Here is a 26,643-nt window from a genome sequence, read left to right as displayed (position 1 = left end):
CAGACAATAAAATATTTAACCACCCTACAATAGAGTTGTATTAAAGCCAAAAATATTGTACAATAAAAATAAAAAATTTTCATCGACTGAATAAATTATTTCAAATAATGTAACTCTTTTTTTTAAATTTTAAGTAGGATTGTACATATAATTTGTAAATTCCTATAAATTTATAGGAATAATGTATAATATAATACATATTTCATGTATAATGTATATTCCTAGTATAGTTTTAAGTGTATAAGTGACATAAAACGATTTGATGAAAGAAACCATTCATTAATGATACTTCCCATAAGCTTTAAAAAATTCTTTTTTTTTGCATCTTTATATATTGAAAGAATACACCTGCGCTTAAAAATAACGTCCTCTTAGATAAATAATTTAATGTTTATATAAGAGAAAATAAGAAACCTATACTGTTCGATTAAATTGTAATATCTCTTTTAGTTTAAAACTTGGAAGTCTCAACTTGTAATCTTCTAAATATCTATGTTTTTTAAAACAAAATTTTATTAAATTTATCAATTTCATTTTTGTAGCCAAATTCCAAAATGACATTTGGCCAATATTTTTGCTTTAAATTATTTAATTTAGTAAAAATGGAAACTTTAAACTTTTATTCGTAAACCATTATATGGGACATTCGCAAAATAGGCGTGTCATGACGTGGGTTGATGGTCGTCGAGTATGGGCAAACAACGGTGGTGATTGTGGAAGTAGTCATCAGTTAATCTTAAAGAGTACACATACCCGTATAGAAACATCCAAATCGGTCACGTTTGCCTGTGCAGATTATAATATTATGCGAACTATTTTTGTGTCCTACTAAATATTGTGATTATATTAAAGTTTGGTTTAGTGGTCATTCGATATGGATATAGGATCTTATGCAGTTTTAGTCGTGAGTCCTACATTTTATTTATCTTAAATAATAGCTCTAAAAGATTAAAACTATATGAATAACGTAATGATTTAATCATGTAAGAATTGATAGTTGCTAACGACTATTGCCATTGACACTTAACAGCAATTTCACTGCTGGCGAATGTTAATTAAATATTAAGCTATATAATTTGAAATTAATTATTAAAGACATTTTTTTGTACGAGAGATCTTATCTATTGTGATATATTAATAAATATTAAGATTATTTAATTGATTGATGACAATATCAGTTTACAATTGATTTAGGGGAGGGTTTTGGTAAACTTTAGGAGTAATCATTGTTTAATTTAACATTTGTAATACCCACATTTAAACAAAAAGGACGTAAGAAAAGAGTTTTTGTCATTAATATTAAGTGGGCGCATTAAATAGTTTTTACGAAGTTCAATAGAATTCAATTAATGTTTTATCTACGACCGTATATTATACATATGGTCAATAACAAACATTATTAACAATACATTTTGTATTAACAAAATATTATATTATTTGATAACTTTTTGAAAAAGTAAGGCTGTAATCTTATAATTTATTTATAATGTATAATTTATTAAAATGAAATTTTTAATAAATTAATGCTAATAACATATTTTTTTTTTTTGGTACCTTCCTTATTTTATTAGAATTTTAAAGAATTGTGATTTTGATTTATTATCAGCGATTAGTAAATAGATTATATTTTTTGGGAGAGGAGATATATTCCCTTAAATATTATATTTAATAAAATAAACATCCCTTAAATTGGATGTACACTAAAAAATGGAGAAAGTCTTCCTAAATATGAATTTATCGAATAACACTTATATCTTATTTAATTGTTTGTATCAAAGCTTTTCAAAGTTGTAAGGACGGTTATTAAACCCTTCATCTCTTTATGGCTTTACTGCTTGGGCTAATGTATAAACACTAATATTTTAAAAATACCAAAGAAATAATAATATCATTATAAAAACAGAATTTTTTACACCAAAATAACATTTTTGTTTTAACTTCGTAACAAGTGTATGGATCAGCACAATTTTTTTATGATAAATAATATTTTTTAATAATCCCTTTTTCATTCGATATACTTTATCTTAATCTGGATATTAATAAGGAAATAGCAGATCATGTAACTTTTGGAATAATCCACCAATTTTTCAAAATTTAACACTATCTAAAGATTTGCATCGAAGCGTTTTTTTTATAGTGATTTTAATCACTGTTAGATATCATTATACTTGATCCAACTATGCTACGTCACCACTGGGCCGCGATCCCCCTGTACTGGGGTTTTTTTTTAAATTTAAACTTAGTAAAAATAAATGTGATAGAGCAATTATATGCAGTTCTATGTTATAAATAAAACAAACTATTTTTGAATTAATATTCATTCGATTTTAGACATTTGAATGTAATTATAATATATTGTGGATCGTATTTATATAAGTTTTACAATTGCATGTCTACAATCTCTATTTAAATATATTTTTGTAAGTTTTGCTAAATTTTAGGAGTTATGCATGCACGTAAATATGATTAAGTAGATTTTATACAGAAATCATTTATTTTTATTTAACTTCAAATAAACGTACTGATTTTCATGCATAACCCTTGTTTCTTTAAAATAATATTTAAATGGTATATAATATAACATATATGACTATTTAAAAAATAAATTCTAAATTTTAAGTAGGTTTAGTTTTGTGGTTCTTAATATTATGTTTAATGTGTTAGCATTAATTATTATTTGGTTCAAGAATTTAAAAAAAGTTAATTCATATTTAATGCTGATTACTTAAACTAGTTTTATCAAATCGTTTTCTTATTACGTTATAATATTTCTTCTATTAGGTTACTAGTTATAATTCGTGTCTAACTTTCATTTAGTTTCTATACAATATAATATATATATATATATACAATAGTATTTCATTTATACATGCATACTATTATAAGATCATTTTTTATATTATTATAAAGTAAAACGTACTAAGATAAACGGTCGTTATTTTTAAGTTGCAAATTTTGAAAATGATAAGATTTATCAAAGAAATATATTTTTTATTAAGATAAGTTTTAATATATTCTGTATGTTAGCTCTTTCAAATTGGTTAAGTATCAATCATAAAATACCTCTATAAACAATCATTGTTCATATTTAAAAAAGATTTAGTTAATTGTATTTTTACTATTTTGTTACTAATAAAAATGTCTTAGGCCTAAAACTTCATTAATTTTAAACTAAAATTTAGAAAATTTCTAGGTTTTCTAATTAAACATTCATTTAGTTAAAAAAATTCTAACTGTGTGGACGAGGACTTGTTGACCCATTGTATTAGAAAAAATACTATGAGCTAGCGCACTATGTTTTCTAGTCCAGGAAATGACTTTTTTTGATCATAAACAAAATTATTTGCTATAAATTTAATTATTTGGGTGAAGTCTGGAAAGTTCTTTTAATGTTATATACCCCTAAATATTAAAATAATGAAAAACAAAAAATAAAATTGTTTATAATTGTATACCTTTTTCTTAGTCATTATACTCAACCGGTCGATCATTGCCTTTTCCGTTTTAGGTACGATAATCACTGAATTATTATGCTATAGTACAATGTGCCAGCCCATCCCTGATTTTAACTGATAAAATTTATCAATATACCAAATTTACATTTATTTTTGATAATTAATAGGTTTTTTGAATTTAATAATTAAATAGCGGTTATCTGAAAAAAAAATATGCAGTGGATAGAGTTTTAAAGAATGCAATTTGTTATTTTTCAAAATAACACTTACAACTCTATAAACAAAATAATAAAATTAACTGAAATTTTAATGTTTTCTCAATAATGTCTCGTTAGTACTAAGTTATATTTGATAATATTAATATTTGAGTAATACAATATTTAATAATTTAATACATACTGTTTAATAATGAAAAGTTAATTCAGTTTATTATTGATTTTAATATATTTTTATAGATCTAGAACTACATAAAAATTTAACAACGTAAAAAAGTGTATCGGATTGAAGTAGTAAAGCCGAACCGTTGTTTTAATTATTTTTATTTGTCTGTGTATTCAAAAAATGTATTGTTGTATTTTTAATTTGAGTACCATCATGTTTTGTCCAGATGTTGCTTACCTACAATAGTTATTAACATTTCTATTTTGCCATCAAAGAAAAAAATTGAAACAACCACAAAAGAATAAGGAACATGTACAGTGAAGCGTATCTGATTATCATACTTATTTACAGAGACCATATTTTAGGGTTGTCTCGGAGAATAATAGTCTTCTAAAATTCTTAGGGGTGATTATGAATATAAAGAAGTAATCTTTTTTTTTGTATATGACTGATACGTTAAAATTTTAGATTCATTAAAGATGTGGAGATGTCATTATATATAATTAGAACACGCGAAAATAAAAAAAATCTTCAGATCTAAAAGAATTGGGGATACTAAATTTATGTAAATTTAGAGTGATAAAATTATAAATATGGTTTTTCATAACTTCAACATGTCAATATTTTATTGGGTGAAAAAATACAGTTGAATAGACAAAAAAATCATTTTTAATTACCTATCATAAACTTTATACCTAATGAAGCCTTATAGGTATTTTTTAATCACTGTGACTTAGATTAGATAAAACATAAAACATTATAACATTCATAAAACATTGGTATTATTACAATTTTCATAATTGATCATAAATTAAAAAAAAAAATCATTGAAATATTGAATATGTCGTAATAGTTATAGATATATTTTTATTATATCAGTAAAAAGGCTTAACGTTTAGCTAAATTATAATAAAAGAATTACATTTTAAATAAAAAATACAATTACTAAGATTATATTTAAGGTTTATAAGATTTTAAAGTTTGGTTACTAACACGATATCTTTGTAGTAATTTTTTTCTATTTTTTTAATGAAAGTTAAAGGGATACAAATTAAAATTGTTTAAGTTAATTCATGTTATTATTTATTAAAAAAAAAAACCTTCTAAATTACGGTCAAATAAAATTTTGTTCCAAGTAACTAAACAAATTTTTTCATCTGCCTCAGGAATGTCTTATTTTGTTTAACAGTTTAATGATAAAAACAATACTAGATGCTACTGTAGGCCTGAGATTATTTGACCATGTTAATAAAAAAATAACCTTGATACAATATTATAGTCTAATGAATATTACAATTTAGTTAATAGGTATTTTTTTAATCAAAATTGTTTCGCAATAACTTATAAATGATAGATAGACAAAGACAATTCATCAACGGGACTCTCTTAGCCCCAATGATGAATGTTTGCTTTCACTGAAACATTAATAAGTCTCATATTTATTAAAGCAAGTGTTGTTAATATTATGCGTGTGCTCATTATTTCGATCATATAATATTATTTAAACATAGATTTAGAAACTGAGACTTTTATGTTTATAGCGGTTTCGGTTGGGTTCTAGTCTTACAATATTAATTTTTTTTGTTAGGTTTAGATTAAGGTCTGATTTAAAAAAAATCAAAATTTAAGGTTTCGGTTAAAAACAGGTTTTAACCGATAAAACCCCTCATTTAGAAATGATTTTATTAATTTTTAATTATAAATTTTATAATTAACGACAGTGTATTTTCAAAGAGGTTTTGATGGCTACAGCCATTATATATTTATATTATATCTTTCTTCTTTTTCTTCGCTTTAATCTCAATTACTTGGGATTATGTATACGAGGTTTATTTATTTAAATTTTTTAATCATAAATTATTTGTAGGTCCCTTTTCTGCATAGGTTTATATGGAAGGGGGCAACTTCCCTAAATATTTCATTAGCGTCCCAAAATATAAAAATCATATGTATTTTGAATACTCAGAAAAATGTTGAAAATATGCCATTGGTTAATAGTAGATATTTAACAGATTTAACTACAATTTACTCACCTTAACAATATATACTGTTTAGTAAGTAAGAAAAAGGATTTCTATTGTTCTCATTATTAGTAATAATTGACCTGTTTCTTTACTTACTGAACACTGTGTAATATAAAGTTCATGTTAACGAAGAAACTTAGTAATAGTTGACTTTGTAATATGCATTTATGTAATTGAGTTAGAGAATAAAATATTTTTATTGCATAGAATTATGTTAAGTTTAATTATTTTTATGTTAGGAATTTTTTTTGTTGATGTCACTGAACAGTGAACAGGTCATTTTTTTTTTGTATGACAAAAATGATTTCTTTATTATTATAACCAATATTTATATGTTGTAATCAATACTGTGTTTAAATTTTGTTACTAAGAAGTGTGTATAATTTAAAAGTAGTTAGAATAATATATAACAACAAGTTATTTAAAACCATTCGATTCCGCATTAAAATTAAATAAATATAAATGACTGAATATTTTCATATTGTCACTAAACTAAAATAAAATAGCTAATTCACAGATTATATATTATGCGTGTGACGAAAAAATTCAAATTGATAAAAACACATCTCAATCCTGATCGGAAAATAAGAACATATTATAACATTCTGGAAATATCCAATAAGACAAAATTTAACACCATTCCATCAGTATTAAAATCTTATTGAATTTAACATAAGTCTCATTTTTTAGGATTCGATTTTATAGAAATTCTATTTTAATTAAACAAATTATTATTAAAAAAAATTAAATTGTCCTTCCATTAAAAAATATTTTTAATTTATCAGGTCCTGCATAGATTATTGTTGAATGAAGGATTAAAATTGCATTGCTTGCTATAGAAAATTATAAGGTTTATAGGTCTAAAAAACTTGAATAATATCTAATCGAATATTTTAATCTCAAAAATTGACAGAATTATTAGTGAGCAAAATATTATTAGGGGCCTCAATTTTAATTCATATCCCTATCTCAAAGACCTAAATGCAGCACTGGCAATAATACGTTACCAAACATAATATCTTTAATGAAAGAGGCTACCGTAAAACCACTTTTCACAATTAAAGTTGGTGGTTGCCTTAAATCAATATTCTAGTCATAATAATTAAAATTTTTATGATACTCAAAAGGAGTCTTTAGGTTTATCAAAAAACTAAATGGTCCTTAGTTTATCAATTTAAGTTTTCATAAAAAGTTTTTTAACTTTCTAAATGTATTTAATACAAATGAGCTTGTTTTAAAAATAATGAGTGCCTAACACATACTACCATAATACATTTTTTGACGATAGATTTTATCAATGTCTCTATCATAAAATTGATATCATTGCTATAATCAAAGACCAAAAAAATTCAAAGCCTAAGAATTATGTCTCTATTCTGAACCTTAAAACGTGAACATGATTTAATTAATAGGATAAAAGAATACAAATGATTATTTTTTTTTTTTTAATTTTTATTAACCTTGATACCATTTTTCTTAAATAAACGTAAGGTAGTAATTTCAATGTACAAGGTTAAAGTGTGCATATTGAGAGCATTTATTTCGCATCCTACAGCTCTTGACAGTACCGCCTTCAGTTGGCCGACCCACACCCTAATTTCACGTATCCCACTCGCATGTGGTTTTAACATTGACATTGATACATTTATTTTTAAACAACGGCATCACAATATCAATGACGAAAAAATAGTTTGTTAGGTTTTACATACCGAGCTTTTATTGTTATTACAATATTGCAACATTTGTGACCTAAGTTTGCATTGAGCAATCTTCTCTGTTTATAAGAGGTCAAAATAACATGCATGTGAAAATTTAAAAAAAAGACAATAAGAAAGAATGTTTACATTTATACGTAGGTTGATTCCGTTAGTATATAATACATTTTTTACTAACTGATTATTATTTAGTATATAATGAATTATATTTAAATTAAGTATTAAAATATATTTTACATGCTGATCTGGTTGGGTGGGGTTTAAGACTCCCAGAAAATATTGTACATAAAAACTGTATTTCTTAAAACAATTTATTTTATTATAACACAAATAAGAACTGTAGGTGAAAAAGAATTAATAAAATATAACTTAGAATCTATTATAGTTACTTGATAAATTAGGCAATTTACAAAACTAGGTTATTTTTTGCAATAGACCCATACTTCTCATGGGTTTAAGGATCATGGCTCCTCTTAATTATATGACTACATTCATTAAAAAGACAAAAAAATGGTTGAGTGGTTGCATTTTTTTAATTAATTATTATTATTTTTTAATTGTAATGATTTTTGTAAATTATTTCAACAAGCACTTCAGTATCTAAAAAACCTTTGTTTTTGATATATAATTACAATATTTTCTTGTTTATTAAACAAGCATTTTTCTTACTAGAATAAAAAAATTATCAAACAAATAATTACTTTGTTTGGTTGGGTAACACAAAAATATTATTGATTTAATAATAAAAAAATTGGCAGCTGTACTTTTTTCAATATGAAGAATAATTCAGTAGTGAGAAAGATTTAAAAGAACTCTAATCAGTAGAATCTTATCACTGAAAATAAAATTGAACTACTTATGGCAATCAAATATTATTTTATTAATAAATAATTTTATTGAAATTTCTATCTTGATCTANTTTTATTAATAAATAATTTTATTGAAATTTCTATCTTGATCTACAGATATTCTTCTTTATTTCATTTAAGTTCTATTGAAGTGATATAGTAAGATGATTTACTGTAAATCTATTTGAATAACACGTTAATTTGAAAAAATCAACTTTAAACTAATAAAATCTTCGATAATTTATGACATTAAAAGTAATTAATCTTATCCTAAAAGACAACAAAAACTATTTTAAAAATAATTAGATATATAACAATAACAAAGGGTAACACAGGTAGTCAAAAATCTTTGCTATGTAAAGCTTATTCGTCGTTCGAAATATATTGTCTTAGTTAAATAAATGTTTAATTGTTTTGGAGTAGAATAGTTCTTTTCAGTATTACATTTGTCATACAAGTTAATAAAACTAGTCATATTGTAAATATTCCATTATAAAATAATTAGTGAGTAGTAAATAATTAAATAGAAAATGTTTATGTCCATGTAATAGATTCATAGATTTTTATAATATGAATTATAAAAAACCGATTTATTTTTATTTTGTGTTACAATACTATCAAAAAAAGTTTTTACATATGTTTTTGTTATTAATCTATGAAAAGTTTCACTGGCAAACATTGTTTATAAAATTGACAATTGTTATTAGATTTCAGACTTTATTAGCTTATAATGAGTAATAATTATAATGTAAAGGTTCTAATCATGTCGTTTTCAACATTTTTAACTATACAACTAGTGTTATTATTAGTTAACCATAATGATTAGATTGCGGAAATCCAATGCAGTTGTTGTACATGTAATACTTTATGTGACCTTATTTAGTGATAGCAAGTGGGATAAATTCTAGGCGTGATTATTAAATGCTATAATTAGAAATTTCGTGTTATCCATAAAATCCAAATGTTTATAGAGTAATTAAAATTTAGTGATGAAACAAAGTTGAATACAAAATTTTAAAAGAGGGAAACCCTGATGACATCTTAGGACTTTACGTACCCGAAGTTCCGCTTTCGATTTCTGTTGAGTTGCCACCATAAAAAAGAGGGAACGCGAGTGGACCGGTTTCTCACCGGTACGATCAATTTACTGAGTTGTTGGCTCTCATTTGTCACGCGACAACTGTTGTGTATGCACGTCGTCGTCCGAATGTTCGGCTTAAAATTAAGTTCGTGTGTTTACATTTCATTTTCATTAGGCCAGTACTGTTGCCATAAACATTTTTTAGATTAATCAATGGAGCTACGAGGTTGTTATTGTTAAGATTATCAAATGATATCCAAAGGCACTATGGGATTGTGAAATTACAAACTAACTTGGATCAAATTCATCATAAGGTTTACTTAGGAACACAATGAATTGGGCTCTGATTATTTATGTCCTTTATGTAAGTTTAAAAGTATTCATTTACCGGATTTTATTTTATCAGGACATTTATGTATGTTTTGTATTCATTGTAATATTAAGTAATAATAAGTTAGAGGGAGCTTTTTAAAAATTAAAATAGAGAATAAAAAAATTATTTTTCTGATTATACTTGATTCTTCTAATCATTAGTTCAAATAAAAGAGTATAAACGGATAACTAAATACCCATACCTTCCATGAAGTCGGTGAAGGTATATTNGCCGGATTTTATTTTATCAGGACATTTATGTATGTTTTGTATTCATTGTAATATTAAGTAATAATAAGTTAGAGGGAGCTAATTAAAATAGAGAATAAAAAAATTATTTTTCTGATTATACTTGAGTCTTCTAATCATTAGTTCAAATAAAAGAGTATAAACGGATAACTAAATACCCATACCTTCCATGAAGTCGGTGAAGGTATATTAGTGTGTTTTAAGTGCAAATAATGCAAAAGTATTATTGAAATTTTTCGGGATAATAAGTACCCAAAACTCTTATTTATTTACGCCAAAGTGTTGAGAATAACCGAAATAAAAGTTATGATTGCAAAAAATTCATATCTCAAATTTTAATTTTAACTTAAAAACTATGTAAGATTTTGTGATACTAAAAAAATTGCGTTATTTTAAAATAACAAAAAATCAAAACTTTATATATTTAGTATGAATATTCATAAACTAATTTTTTTCATTAATAAATTACTTAATATAAATTTGATAAAGATAAAGGATTAGCTATTTCTCTGCTAATGTTATATTAAAATAGTTAACTGTTAATGAAATTTAAAAGCTACAATTACAATTATGATGGAAAATACTTACACTTTAACATTTTCAAATTTGAAATATTTCAGTGTTTATTACCTGTTATTAGCATAAAATGTTTACAAAAAATCTTAGATTAATTATTTATTTGTTTACACGTAATCACTAAAAATTACAGTTTTTAATGAATTTTATGTTTTATTAATTTTTTGCGACTAAAATATGATGTTAATAACTTAAATTTAAATACAATCACTTATAATTTTTTAATAGAGTTACGAAACTTAAGTTCATAACAATAAAATTATTGTTATTAATGGGAACAGGTATTTTCACAAAAAAAAAATACTTTTCCCATAAAAGAGAGAATTCACTTCGCATAGTATTTCATCACTGTGTGAGCTAGGTAATTGATAATAATATAACCCAATTCTTATTTTTCAATTTAATTTATTACGGTAGCAGTCACAATTTTTTAAAATCCAATCTTAAAATATTTTACAAAATCTTTTGAAATTAATTTAGATAGGATTTTAAGATATGTATTCCACGTTTTCATTTTTAGAGAATGGGTTTCTTTTTATTGGCTCGTACAAAAATTTTAGGGTATGTAGTAAACAAAAAAATCAGTAAAGAAATGCAAAATTTTTATATACCTTTCATATTTTACAAATCATCGACAATTACGTCGGCTACTGTTATTATGGAAATGGGATTCCAAAATGGGTCATATGGCCAGTGTTAAATATTTATAGACTACATAAATTGAGGTTTTGCAAGGACTTATAAATATATTAGCTAAATATTATAAAATTTATATTAATCTTACAATCTCACGTCTTAATATTTTGAATAAGTCAGTAATGTTTCTGATATGTATTTACTTTCTTAATTACGTCACTGTATAAAATAAAAATGCTAATCAATTATCAAAATTAGAACTCTTAGCAATATAATTGGTCCAATTGAACGGTAATAGGTTTTTTCTTTAAATAATTGAAAACCTCGTAAAACTCTTGTTACTACATTATAAAAAACTGTTTTATAATTGTATTATTTTTCATAATGCTTTTTTGTCTAAAAGTAATGTATTTAGTATAAAACTTTTTAATTTGAGTTTATAGAGTAAATGCGAAAATTAAGGTCGAAGGTATAAGCTTATATTATAATTATTGATACCATAATAATATTTATGTAACTTCCCCCCACATTAAAAATGAGATATGCAAAATGTACAATACACGTATCCTAATATACCAAATAAGACTTTATTGTAATTATTTATTATAGATAGTATAAAATAATTAATAACTCAACTATTAATACTTACACTAAGTATTTTATGATGACTATATGACATAACTGTGCGGATACCAGTTGCGCGTTAGTCTAAAAAGTAATGTTATTATGAATGCAAACATTACAGCATCACAACATCTTTCACTTTGGATATTAATAATACTTGAATAAACCGAGTTTTCAACACCAAAAAAAAGTTTTTTAAATCTCCGAAATGATCTATATCCGCGTCAATAGCTTACTTATCAAATTTAATAACCAACTTTAATATAATAAATTGTATAATATTATTAATTATAATATGGGCGTAATTACAGGATACATTATACTCATTTTGTCCCAAAATAAAAATAATTAAACAATAAAAATTATACAATTTTTTTTTGTTTGAAAAGATGCAGTGAAAAATTTTCTTATATTTGTTCCCTTAAGTAGTGGCGTGTATAAATAATGGGATAATACCTAGCGCAACTGCTCTGTGCTCTTATGCTCATGAGACATTTGGGGTCGTCTTAGCCAATGAACCTGATAAAACTAGTAAAAATGTTCGTAATGTTATTTATTATTCCTGTTTTATGCATATCTTAAGATTTTAAATAATCGAGATAACTAAAGGGTTGATAACAGTGGGTACCCAGGATTATTTTTAGGGCAATCTAAAGATTTTTTGCTCAAAAAAAATTTTGAGGGCATCAATGAGAAACTGTCCCTAGGACAAAACTCTAATTATGTTATTGAGTTATATTTTATTTGTATATAAAAAATAAATGTTATTACTAGGGTAACATCGCCAGTAAATAAACACAACTGCGTTTTATCTAAGATAGCAGGTAATTTGTTGAGGAAAGATAGTAGTTTTTATAGCAAAAAGAATGTCTAAGTTTAGTCTTATGTATGTCTTTTAATTATAGGGTGACAAATCAAAATGTGATTTTACCATTTTTTTATTTTACAAAAGAACCAATATAAAAAAAGAAATTATATTTAATGTACTTGCAAGATTTATTTTTAGGCAAGCTTTTTGTAGAAATATTATTCAAATGTATCAATTTTGATGCTATTTTTGAATTTTGTACTATTTATACCATAATAATTAATATATAGCTTAATATTATAATTTTAGACAATAGCACATTTTCACTTGTCACTCTAAAATTTTTCATACAAAATTATTTACTGAAAACTTTTGACACAAAAAAAGTATTAAATATTTTTTACATTAATATTAAAGAAAATATTTAATAGGACTATTGTGTATTAATTTCATGACTATAGCCTCAAAACATATATTATTAAACAACTTTATAAACTGTAAAACTGTTTATTCTTTGTTGATGACACCCTTTAAAATAAAAAATGTTTAGTCAACACTATATAATATACAGCATATTATTAAACAGTTATTAGTGTTTCTCAATATCTTGCCTTGATTTATCCTATTAGAATACTGATTTAAAAATTATATCAAAAATTCTTTTTGGCCAGGTACTGAATCATTTGATAATTTGTTGAAATTTTTTTTTTAATTATCCAAAATTTTTTATTTGAAAATATTTTATGGAATGTGATATAATTAAAAAAACAAATCTTTATTTCATAATGTTATAATAAATAAGATTATGAGATAGCATAAAATGAGGTAGCCTGTATAGGAGTAAAAGGGTACATGCATCATATAGTCTTATTATATATTTCATATACGTTAAACATTCTGTAAATATAAAAAAACGTAAATCTTGAAAATAGCTTAACCTTTTGATTACACTAGCATAATGTACTCGACATTCCCACGCTGTATAAAGAAGTTTTCTTTAAAAGTACCAAGGTTTAATTATATTTATTTAATTTGTTGTGAACAAAGGATCGTTTTTTTGAAATATGTCCTCGGAGGTGCTCATTTTGGTGCCAGCTTAATGGATAGTAAATGTGGCCTTAAATGCATATACTATTTGGTGGTTTGTGATTTTTATTGTAAACAACCGTTGTTTTGGTTGAGCGATAACGGTGGTCTTCGATGCAGAACTGTGGGTGTTTCCACCAGTGTATATAATTAAAAACAAATTAGGAAGATGATACAAAGCTAATCTCTAACTTCGATACCAATTGAGGTCGACAATTCAATACGTACTAAGTGCAAATAGGTAGATCGGAAAATTCGACAGGGATACCTAAGACAAAGATGGTTTGATGTGGTAAGGAAAGAACTGGAATAAAAAATAGTATATGGTAAAAATTGACTTTAAGAATAAAAAGCCTAAATGGCTTTTAAAAGCTTTAAAATAAAAATTATAACATTTGATTTTAAGTGTTTATTATTTTATTATCCAATACATAGTAATACTTATAAACAAATTTTTAAATTCAACAACCATTATATTACAATAAAGATTTATTAATTATTAAATTTTATAACCTTTTAAAAGGTTGAAAAAAAAATAATGATCTAAGTTAATATTTAAAATCATATAAAATATAATTTTTGTCGTTCAATGACGTTGACGCCTTAGCGCTTATGTTCATTTATACTGTTTACTGTAGTTTCTCGAATGGGTGACCATCCGGTAATTTTAACAGTGATACACCTCTTATTCACTTATTTCCCTCAACTATAATGCATCTGTTCAATAGCCAGTGTAAAATTCTATTAATGCAGAGCCAAACTCAAATTGTTGGGATAGAGGATATTTAAAAAATATCTTATTAATCATGATCAGGTAAATATATAAAAAAATATCTTCATCTAATTCTTTGTCATCAAATCTATTTAAAACATTTTCTTTGTAGAATTGCTAAGTATTTTCAGGTATTTAAAAAAATTTCTTAAAGTTTTTGACATTTATTATCTTAGTCATTTTAATTTAATAAGTTTTGTGGAATTGAAAAAACTGATTAGTCATTGATTCAAATTTTTTGTTTCGTTTTGGAACATTTTTTTATCTTTTAACCCTCCGTATGTTTTTTTTACCAACAGTAAGTTCACTTTAATGTGAGTGAACACTTTTTACTTTGTAGATTTAAATTTTTTTTTGTTTTAAATACGTTTGATATAATTTTTATAGTTATTTACATTAAAATCCTTATTATAAATTTTAGAAAATTTATATTTATTCAAAACTATATGACATTCACTTGCATAAATAATTGTTTGTGTTTTGGTAAATTTTTATTACTAGCATAAGTATATAGCTAATAAACTAGCTGTGGTTTCTTATTGGAAAAAAATAGTTAATTACTGTAAATAATTTTAATTTGTAATTAACGTAGTGTTCTGAGCAACCATGAATCTGAGATTAGTAGGAATAGTTTTGTTTCACTGTATAATTTGTAGTTCTCAATTTTCTAAAAAGTTAATTAGAACTGAACATACTTCATTTGGCCCTCTACTACCTTTTTTCTTAATCTATGTATATAAAATATATTTATCTTATAATTGATTTAATTGACCATTTGATCTTATACCAGATATAACAAATGTAAGATTATGCAGCCAGACCTGACGGGAATAATAAATATAAGTTTTTTTATTTTTCCTCGCCTTAATCCAAACTATTTGGGGTCAGCCATCCTTATCCTAAACTTCCACTTGACACGATCCCCTACATCATCTACGATCACATCAACCGTCCTCAAATCGCATTCAATAACATACCTTCATCTCTTGTTCTTCCTCTAGAATGATCAAACCATATAAGTCTATTTTCTTATTTTATCCACGATTGACGCTACACCTATACTCTTCTTATGTTCGTTCCTTATCCTATCCTCTCTAGTCACTTCACTCATCCATCTAAGCATTCCATTTCTGCTACATTCATCCTCTGCTCTACTTTCTTGTCAATCACCCAAATAAAATTCATCAAACTTATAAATGATTTTTGTTTTATATCATAAAACAATTCTTAATGTTTTTGTGGGAAAAGTGCTCAATATAATTAAACTTAAAACTAATTTAAATAATAAGAAACTATTTTATAGTTCTTTATATTCCTGAAAAAGTTACAAAGTATACTCTGGAATATTATGGTATGTTTTGTAAAAATAAGAACATGGGAGTTTTTTTAATAATTTATTGACTTAATATTTTTTGAACAAATTATTTATTTTGTCACGGATAGAAGAGTAGTTTTCAAACGCGTGTTTTAAACAAAAAAATATATTTGTATAATTGTGATAACGGAACTCGATTTCCCGCCATTTTTACAATAAGTTTATGTGTATAATTCGATTTTGTTAAAATTGCCCTTAGTACGTTTTGGAACGTCATCTCTTAATTAAGATTGAAGGAAAGGTATGTCAAGCTTAAAATTTGTTTAATGAGTTTATAAAAGTTAGAAGCAATGATAAATTTATATGATTGACATGTATAAAATTAACGCTGAGTATTAATTTTAGAAGACTTATCATAGGTATTATAAGTGTTTGTAACATAAAAAAGTGTTTGTTATTATGTAGAGATGAAAATAATCAGATTATAGTTGGAGGCATGTTAATTTAATTAGTATTAGAGAATAAAAGAAAATATTGGAAATAACGATCGAAGTGAAGTTCTTTGTTATAGAACAATAAAAAAAAAACAATTTTTGCTTTTATGCCATGTTGTTTTCAGCTAATGAACTTAGCATTACAATTAAAAAAATAAATCGTGAATTTCATTACCAACTTGTTAGAAGTAATAATAAAATAAATTACATTCATATAAATATTATTTGTAAGCACTGGTATTTATGTATGTTTTAAATATTGATATTGAATAACTTTTATATACATTTTGTAATGTTAAAATTCTATTTTTTTTATAACTTTTCTTTTCGGTCTATGAAGTAATGAGTAACATTTTTTTTTTTAATTATTCCTCCATCGAAAATAAATTTATTTGATTGCGCCTTTGATAGTTAATAACAATTAAAACAAATTTACAAACACTAATAACTTACCTGAGATATTTTTAGCAAATATGGATAGAATTCTATTTCATTTTTAAACAATTTTGGGTATTTAGAGTCGCTACGACATTTAGTAGTTAAAAAATAAATTAAATAATTATTCCATGAAAATATTTTACTTGGTCTTATATTGTTCTAGTTGATCGTTTAGTACCAGCATTATTTTTCCGGTTAATAGTGACATGGCACCGGTACCGTGTTTCCCCAGCCACACACCACGTTATCAACCTAAAGTAAAGATATCAACATATTAAACGTAAGTTCACTATGGCCAAGTGGAAAATTTAATCTTTACGACGTCTCGGATCGTGTATTCAATCCCATACAGTGCTTCTTTATTTCACATGATTTTTGGTATACATTCCATGATTACCTTTCAATCCTCAACAGCGTTTCAATAGGAAATGCGAAGCTTCAGAGTTTGGAAAAAGAAAGTGTAATGATATTAAGTCGTTAAAATAATTTTGTGGTTTCCGGTGTCTTGTGCCAATCACATAAATGCATAACTATCGGAGTCGGGTTGTATGAAAATAATTTTAAATTACGTTATAGTTGTAAAACAGAAAACTATTAGTAATTATGGAACAATAAGTAACCAAAATAAAATATGACATTTATTAATAATATTATATTTCATGACGGAAGTTTATACTTACAGGGTACACAAGTACATAAGTCAACGAGACTTTGACCAGTAACCAATCAAATTATGGTATTCTTTTAAAATAAAGTAATTTACGACATGATTTTCATTTTTTTCATATATTCTTTTTCATTGGTGGTTGGCATTGAACTACCTTTGTAATTTTGATAATGTGCATGTACTTTTTAGTCATAATAACGTAAATTACTGTTTTCTTAAAAATAGGATACGATGTGATAATTTTGATGTCATATTCGGAATTAGGAATACCAAAATTACTCATATACCCCTTTCATAAGTCGTGTTTTAAGGGGTATACGCTAAAATAAAAACGGATTTTTCGTGAAAACCCTACTGTCTGTCATTAGTCAAATGTTTATTTGATGTAACATTCTTAATAATATAATTGTTATATAATTATTTAATATTTTATAATTTATATTAGCTTTTAGAGCTCTATCTCACATCGTTCATTCATCAAAGAGCTTTATTTAAGTTTAGAGACTTCATAAAAACCATATTTATAGAATTATCAAATGAATAATTTTTGTTTACATTTGAACTTTGATGCAAAGCTAAGATGATATTAATTTTACAACAATGTGTTTTTTTTTGTGTTTGTTATCACTTTCTCAGGTTTCACCAAAGTGATTTCATTCAAAAATACGTCAAAATATCACAAATCGTATCTAGTCCAAGAAATTAACCTCAAAAATTGAAAAATTTCAATCGTTCTCCGTAAATAGGAGAAATCTCCAAAAAAAATTACATATTTAAAAATCGCTAATTTTCGACATTTTTTCAATTTTTTTACTTAAAACTGCCATAACTTTTTAAAAAATACCAAATCAATATAATTTTTTTTATATAGATACATGAGGTACTTACCTATCATTTGGTATATTTTTTTTTATAAATCTGACACGTTACTTGCCAACAGGGGGATTCAAAAGGTTAAAAATGATTACTTTTAACATATTAAAATACAAAATCAATAATAATTTGAAAACAATTAATTATAAAAATTATATATTATAAAAAAAATATTGAGATTTTCTGTTAAATTTACAGTAAATTTATATTATTTTCATAAAATTTTCTATTTAATAATGAAAATTTCAAACATGAAGTTGTGGTAACAAATTCAACTTTTTTTAATTATAAACTTTCATAAAATCAACTTAAAAATATCAAAATATAGGTTAAAAATGATATTTTGCATTAATTATTTTTAAAATCATAAGAATCAAAATCTGTAATAATTTAAAAATATTTTTTTTGTGTTTTTAATTATTTTTTTTATCGTAATAAATCATTTCAGGTAAATATAAATAATTTCTATGTAACTCTTGGTGTTTAATTAGATGATACAATTGAAATATTCAGAACTATTTTGCTTATTGTTATATTCTATAATTTTTAAATAATTAGTAATAATATCCAAAATTATTGGTGATAGAAAACACATAATTTGAAATTAGCACGAATACTTGAATAATAAAAGTATATTTTTTACTCTGATGAAAATTTTTTGTAGACCATTTATTCATAATTAAAATCAAATTATTATATAAAAAGTTTTGTGTCAATCCCTTCAATTTTTATACACGTTTACCGTAAAAGTAATAACTACTTTATAATTATTTAAAAATTCTCAAACAAATTAATATACTAAATTATTAAATATCAATTTCATACTACGTTGAATTGTTTTAATAGATATTTATTCATAAATTATATTTATAAATAAAATACTAATTAGAAATATATATATAAATAGGAATTAATTTTACTTTTAGAATAATCAACCAATCTCTTAAAATTAAAAGCTATCTACAGATTTGCATCGAAGCATTTTTTATGATAGTGATTTTAATCACTGTCAGATATCATCTATACTGGACCCAACTATACCACGTTCCCACTGTGCCGCGACCCCATTGTGCTAGTTTTTTTTTAAATTTTAAACCTCATTTCTAAAACAATAAGTTCAGGGATTATCTAAGAGAGCACTCGGTGCATATGTTAAGGTGGCACCAAAGAAAACGCTAACCAACTATTTAGTAGTATGAATTATATAGTTAATTTTTTTTTTAAAACTTAAATAAGAATGAATAGCGTTGCAGTGAAAAAATGTTCTGATGAGTATAATAAAAAGCACCCCGGGCGACACAATTGCCAAGTAAGGTCTTGATTATATTTAACGTTATTGGAGATAAGTAATTAATATTAAGCTAAATTTTTTTTAATTAACATTTTTTATGTTAAATTAGATTTTTGATTTATAATAATAAAGTAAGAAATTAAGATATATTTTTTATTATGATAAATATTCCTTCAAAAAAATATTAGGCTTGAAATAAATATTGATATATTTTCTTTAACTATGGAACCAAAATCAGATATACTATNAATATTAGGCTTGAAATAAATATTGATATATTTTCTTTAACTATGGAACCAAAATCAGATATACTATTACATTAGATAACATTTATAGTAAATAATTTCCTGCTAACTATAATAATTCATATATTTAATAATATGGTTAAAATGCTGTTACTGCTATTATATAATTGAGAAAATTATGTTCTCTGAAGAATTATTTTCTAGTATATATGACATTAATTGAAGAAATTGAATTGCTGAATAATTATATTTAATACGCATAGATTTGTTAAGTTTAATTCAAAAATTCTTTTTATTTGAATTATAATAAAGTATAAAAGACTGAAAAATACTTAATTATATAAATATTTTATTAAAAATTATATTTTATCATAAGTTATATTCATACATCATACAATTCGAATATATGTTACATTGAGATTGAATTTTGGATTATAATTTATTTTTATTAAATGAAGTAAAAGAAGTAATCTTTATTTTTCCTCATAATTCTTATTATTAGTTAAGATTTTTAACAAATACAAGAATGTTTAATTAAAAAATAAAATTGTTTTGCTAATATTTCCTAAGTATAACTCAGTTGTTTACATGTCTTATTTGTAATTACAAATAAGAGTAATTTATACTTTTAAATAAGCAATGTCAATTGAAAACTTCATTAATATATTTCGATGATATATCCCTACAAGGATATATTTTCTAAGTATAAAATTATAGATAGCAATTAAAAAAAAGTTAATTGGGTTATAAAGTATATTATACTGAATTAAGGTATTTATAAATATACCTCTAATGATACTATGTATATACTATATAATTATACTATTTTACTATTTAAAAATATACATATTGATTTTATAACTATAAATTAAATTGTGTTCGAATTATTCTTAAAATATTTTAAATTATTATTTGCACGTGGTATGAGAAATAAGAACAATATACATTATTTATACTTCCTAGTTTGCTATCACCGCCAAATCAGTCGCGACGATTTTCGTGACCGTACATACTACAAGAAACTTTCTACTCAATTCTTCTCACGGAAATAAAATAGGTAACCATATGTAAGATATACAGGGTGGTCACGATGTTTCCAAAAATAGTTAACTTTTATTTTGAAGAAACATGTATTTATTTATTTTTTCTTGTAAGAAACATATAGTAAAACAAATGCTTCATTGTTTAAGAATACACAAACTAAAAAAATAACACAAATATTAAGTACAGCAAAAGTTACAAGATTTGTAAAAACCACTCTGTATTCTGTGTTTGTACGATCGTTTTTGTTGTTGAAATTTTTATTTTGACACTTTTAAATTTACTCATGATATTATTATCAAATAAATTGTTTTGATGATTTATTTAATATAATATTATGTATAATTCGTTTGAAATTATAATTTTACTTAAAAAAAGTTTTAGTTTAAATTTTTATTTCAAAATAATACTTCAATAAAATCAGAATAATTTATATATTATTGATGATAACTATGTGAGGCTAATAGATGAAAATTGGTCTTGAATATTTTACAAGGGTTAAAAGTTGCAATAACAAAAAGGAAGTTTTAACGTTTCAACAATTTTTATATGCAGTGGCGACTTACGGGAGGTGCAAGTAAGGCAATTGCCATTCCCACCTAATCCCCGAGTAGTGTTTTTTTCTTATGGATTTATTTTATTATATAAGATGAATACAAATAATTTGTAAAAAAAAATTTTATTAACATTACAAAATATTATATAGATAAATAGACAATATTAATTTAGATAATTTATCTACAATCCTATTATCTGATTTTCAATCATAAGTAATTAAACTATTATGGTTAGAACAGTTCATTATCGTCGAATAAATATGTTTGCGTGGGGATGGAGTTTTCTTACCCCAAATGAAACATTCATAGTCCATTCAAAAAAATTATATTTATATTTTGATGGAAGAGGGATAGGTAAAGCAATATAATAGAGAAGTTCCTTGGCAGATTTTTTCTTTAAATTATAAAATAGAAAATGGGACTATAGTCACCACAGAAAATTTTTCAAGCTACGCTATTGGAGCATTATATTGTAGATCATAATTGATAACCACGAGATAATATTCTTAATAGCTAATTTTTAACTTTAATATAATGATGGCCATTATCGAATGATTTTGATAATCAAATTAGTAGTAATGAAAATAATCTTTTGAAAAATTACTCGAAGTTAAAATCGATTATTTTTACTGATTTAGAGTATGTTTTGATTAAATTAAATACATTTATAAATTATAATTTATACCTAAATAATTCAAATATGTTTTAGAATAAAATAGTATAAGAAATATGAAACTAATAATGGTAAATGAATAATTTATTGATTTATTATTTATTTGTTGATATACTGGTATATTTAAAAATAATAATAGACTATTTATATCTATTAATTAAATCATAATTTTTTTTTAAATATTTTATATATTTACAGTTTAAATAAGAAAATTTACAAATATACATTATATTTCTTTATTTACCTTGGTTTCTTTGATAAATTGCAGAAGTTTTATGACTGTGTTTTGCATCCTATTCTAATGATTATTGCAGATGCAATGATGGATTTTTACTCAAGGCATTATTTCCGCACTCGATACATTTTTTTAGAATATGTTTTGTAAGTTAATTATTCTCCAATTACCCTTTCAATTAACTCTTTTATCCTTGATAGAATATAGTTATTAATATTTTATATACTACATTTAAATGAGATATTCTTTGGTACTTAAATAGTCTTTTCTGTCACCCTTCCAGTGTATAGGACATTATCATGGCCATTATCAAGTCTTCAGATATTTTTTCTATTTCCTATACCTCAGTGATAATTTTTATATTTTTGGAATTAGTTCTTCACCACCATTCTCTATCAATTCTGCTAGAATCTCGTCTTCTTTAGGTGATTAGAGATCCTTTAAATTTCTAATCGGAAACCTGATGTTCTCTAAAGACACGCTAAGATATATCAAAACGTTTCTGGTATTCCGATTTGATAAGGGTGGGACTTTACTTGGTTGTTCGCAATTCAATTATCAATATTAAGGGATTTTAAATATTTTATTTGTTGTACTTTATTTTCCAGCAAATAAGTGATATATTTATTTTGATAATTTCTGTTATATTCTTTATTATTTCTATATTGAAGGTCATTCCATAGAAATAACTATTTATAATGCAGGATTAAACATTCTTCTAATTCTATGACGTATTCTTTTATTTTCATTGTTTTTAGTAATTTATCAAATATTAATTAAAGGTTGCCCGATCCTAAAATTTGTATACACCACTGTTAGTATATTATTTGTCATTAGTTAACTCTTTTTCAGTTGTAGTAGGTGTGAATAACATCCAATGATAAAATTGCGTGGGATTAACGCATATTTGTATAATGTCGTAAGTGCATCATACTGATGTATAGTATTTGTTCATTCATGCTGTGCTTAACCTACTTTGTATTTTTTATACTAATGTTTTAAAATTGTTTCTTATTTACCGTTAGATTAAATAAGTTGTATTCAAATTATGGTTACTTTATTGACGGATTTATCGTTGATCTTTATTATTATTCAATTTCACGTAAAACATTTGCTCTTAAAAATAATATGACAAGTATACCATTTTTTAGTTGTTCATAAAGCGTATCGTGATTGATGTTATATCATAACTGGCAGTCATGCTGCGACACGATGTGGCGTATCATAGCCAATGGTTAAATCACATTGACTGAATTATAATAATCGAAGTGGTTATTAAAATAATTGGTATTGAACCGTTCAAGAGCCTATACGGCGTAAGAGTCCTTATTAAAATTAATGTTATATTATAGTCATGAACTAATAGTTGATAAATATCAAATCTTGGGCCATTTTTACATGTTTTTAGTCGATATAAAGTTATTGAGCTAAAATTGAATGTATAATATAGATTATAAGACGTTGTTATATTTTTATATTTTACTCTTTAAGAATATTATTTTTAGTATATTAAACAATTGTATAAAACTCGATTTTCTTTTTGTTTAAATATATATAATTATTAATCAAAATTGAGTAATGAAAGTTTTGTTTTCGCAAAGAATTTAAAGAAAAAATTTTGATTTAAGATAATAATTAAATGTAGTTCTAAAAAAATATTATATATACTTATTTTTAAATAAATCAGGTTTATGAATTATTTTATACAATTTTAATATTTAACCAATTAACTTTTGAATTGCTTTATTTATTAAAAAAAAATGGTAAACAGCTAATTTTTTTTATATTTTAATATTATGATATTGAATAGCAAAAATATTAAATTAAAAAAACTTTATCATTATTCTGTTATTTTAAATAAAACACCTGATTATTTGCATATTGAAACTTACACAGTACTAACTAGACTTTTAGCCCGTCAATGGTGTAAGAGTACGCTTTTATTTTTCATTTTATTTCAGTTAATAATAATTAAATAAAGATAAAATCTTGCTATTAATATTTTATTTAAATTTTGATAGTTTGTCTAGTTTAATAAATAATAATTATTATTTATTCACTAACACAAATTACAAATCATATGCAATAAAACAATTGTACACTTTTACATTTAGTTACTCTAAAATGAGAGAAAATTTTATATTGATAATTAACGTAAAAGAATGTGTATGAACCTAGTAAGATTTAAATCTCGGACAAAGTAAGTAGCTATGGTTAGGAAAGTCATGGACACTATCCGCACATGAGTCCCAGCATAGTAATCACAAAACAGTATATAAGTCCCTTAATGTGTTAGCTTCGATGCGTAGCTGAGAAGGTATTAATTTTACTATCATGTGTTTTTTTTCTTTTTTTGTGTCTGTTACTACTTTTTCTCAGCTCTCACTGGACCGATTTCTTTTAACAATACGTCAAAAGATCACAAATTGTATCTAGTTGAAAACATTATCCTTATAAATTGAAAAAATTGTCCTCGTTCCCTGTAAATGGGGGAAATCTCCAAAAAAATTACAAATTTATAAAACGCTAATTTTCTAAATTTTTTCAATTTTTTTTACTTAAAACTGTCATAACTTTTTTAAAAATGAACAAATCAATATATTTTTTTTTTTTTATAGATGCTTGATGTCCTTAACTATCATTTGGTATATATTTTTTGTAAATTTAACCCTTTATCTGCCCACAGGAGGGGATTTAAAAAGACAACTTTTTCAACTTAACTTCTGAAAATGTTCCGGAAGGTCTGACACTTTTATATTTATCTTAAATTAAAGCTAATGTAATATGCTTTATTATGAAAAAAAAAATGTCGAACTTTATTTTGTTTTTACGGTGAAAATGGCTACCGTATGCAATTTTTGTGTTAAAATTCTCGATTTTATATTTTACATTTTTAACTTTAAAATGTTATAACTTTATGAAAAATGTATGGGATAAATACAATTTTTTTATGAGAAATAATATTTATATACTTCTTTAATTTGACCTACTTTTTTTTTAAATCGGACCATTTTCCTTAATACAAGGGGGGTTCAAAACATAAAAATGCATATAGAAAGTAGAACTTTTTCAATTTGACTTTTGAAAATGTTCCGGAAGATCTGACACTTTTATATATATCTTAAATTAAAGCTAATGTAATATACTTTATTATGAAAAAAAAAAAATTTCGGACTTTATTTTACCTTCACGGTGAAAATGGCTACCAAATGCTATTTTTGTGTGAAAATTCTCGATTTTATATTTTACATTCTTAACTTCAAAACGCTATAACTTTTAGAAAAATGTATGGATCAACACAATTTTTTTATGAGAAATAATATTTATATACTTCTTTAATTTGACCTACTTTTTTTTTAAATCGGACCATTTTCCTTAATACAAGGGGGGTTCAAAACATAAAAATGCATATAGAAAGTAGAACTTTTTCAATTTGACTTTTGAAAATGTTCCGGAAGATCTGACACTTTTATATATATCTTAAATTAAAGCTAATGTAATATACTTTATTATGAAAAAAAAAAAATTTCGGACTTTATTTTACCTTCACGGTGAAAATGGCTACCAAATGCTATTTTTGTGTGAAAATTCTCGATTTTATATTTTACATTCTTAACTTCAAAACGCTATAACTTTTAGAAAAATGTATGGATCAACACAATTTTTTTATGAGAAATAATATTTATATCTCTCTTTCATTCGACATACTTTATCTTCCTCAGGATATAAATATGCATTTAGCAGATCATGTAGCTTTTGAATAATCCACCAATTTTTCAAAATTTAACACTATCTAAAGATTTGCATCGAAGCGTTTTTTTTTATAGTGATTTTAATCACTGTCTGATATCATTATACTTGATCCTACTATGCCACGTCACCACTGTGCCGCGACCCCCCTATGCTGGATTTTTTTTAATGCTTGTCTTCACAAAATATCCTAACACATATTGATTTATTTGAAGTTAATGGAACATAAGATTTTAAAAAATATTAGTTTTTATTGTGAATTTATAATGTGAAATGTATAATTGAGTTTGAAATCGTGGTTGGTTCTCTGTGTGTCTGTTCTAAAAATAAAAATAGTAAACTTTGCCTTCAAAATCACATTGGAATTAGATTAGTGACTTCGTCAAAGTAAACGTATAAAATTTGAGTTTACGCGTATATAAAAGGCTATCTGGTAG

General features: G+C 24.4%; 1 protein-coding gene across 2 annotated transcripts in view; it reads left to right on the top strand.

Annotated features, from left to right (window-relative positions):
• The first annotated feature begins 735 nt into the window (after positions 1-735).
• LOC126904035 (uncharacterized) overlaps positions 736-26,643 on the top strand; it is a 62,543-nt gene continuing 36,635 nt past the window's right edge. Inside the window, exon 1 of one of the 2 annotated variants that reach the window (XM_050682673.1) lies at positions 736-904. In XM_050682673.1, the coding sequence (XP_050538630.1) occupies positions 875-904 (30 nt within the window). In that variant the 5' untranslated portion in view covers positions 736-874. Of the gene's footprint in view, positions 905-9,569; positions 9,869-26,643 lie in introns of those variants that run through there. The other variant, XM_050682672.1, reaches the window with a different exon arrangement.

Source organism: Daktulosphaira vitifoliae, unplaced genomic scaffold (assembly GCF_025091365.1).
Source record: "Daktulosphaira vitifoliae isolate Bord-2020 unplaced genomic scaffold, ASM2509136v1 Scaffold_4, whole genome shotgun sequence".
NCBI lineage: Eukaryota > Metazoa > Arthropoda > Insecta > Hemiptera > Phylloxeridae > Daktulosphaira > Daktulosphaira vitifoliae.
This window is presented reverse-complemented; position numbering and strand designations above follow the sequence as displayed.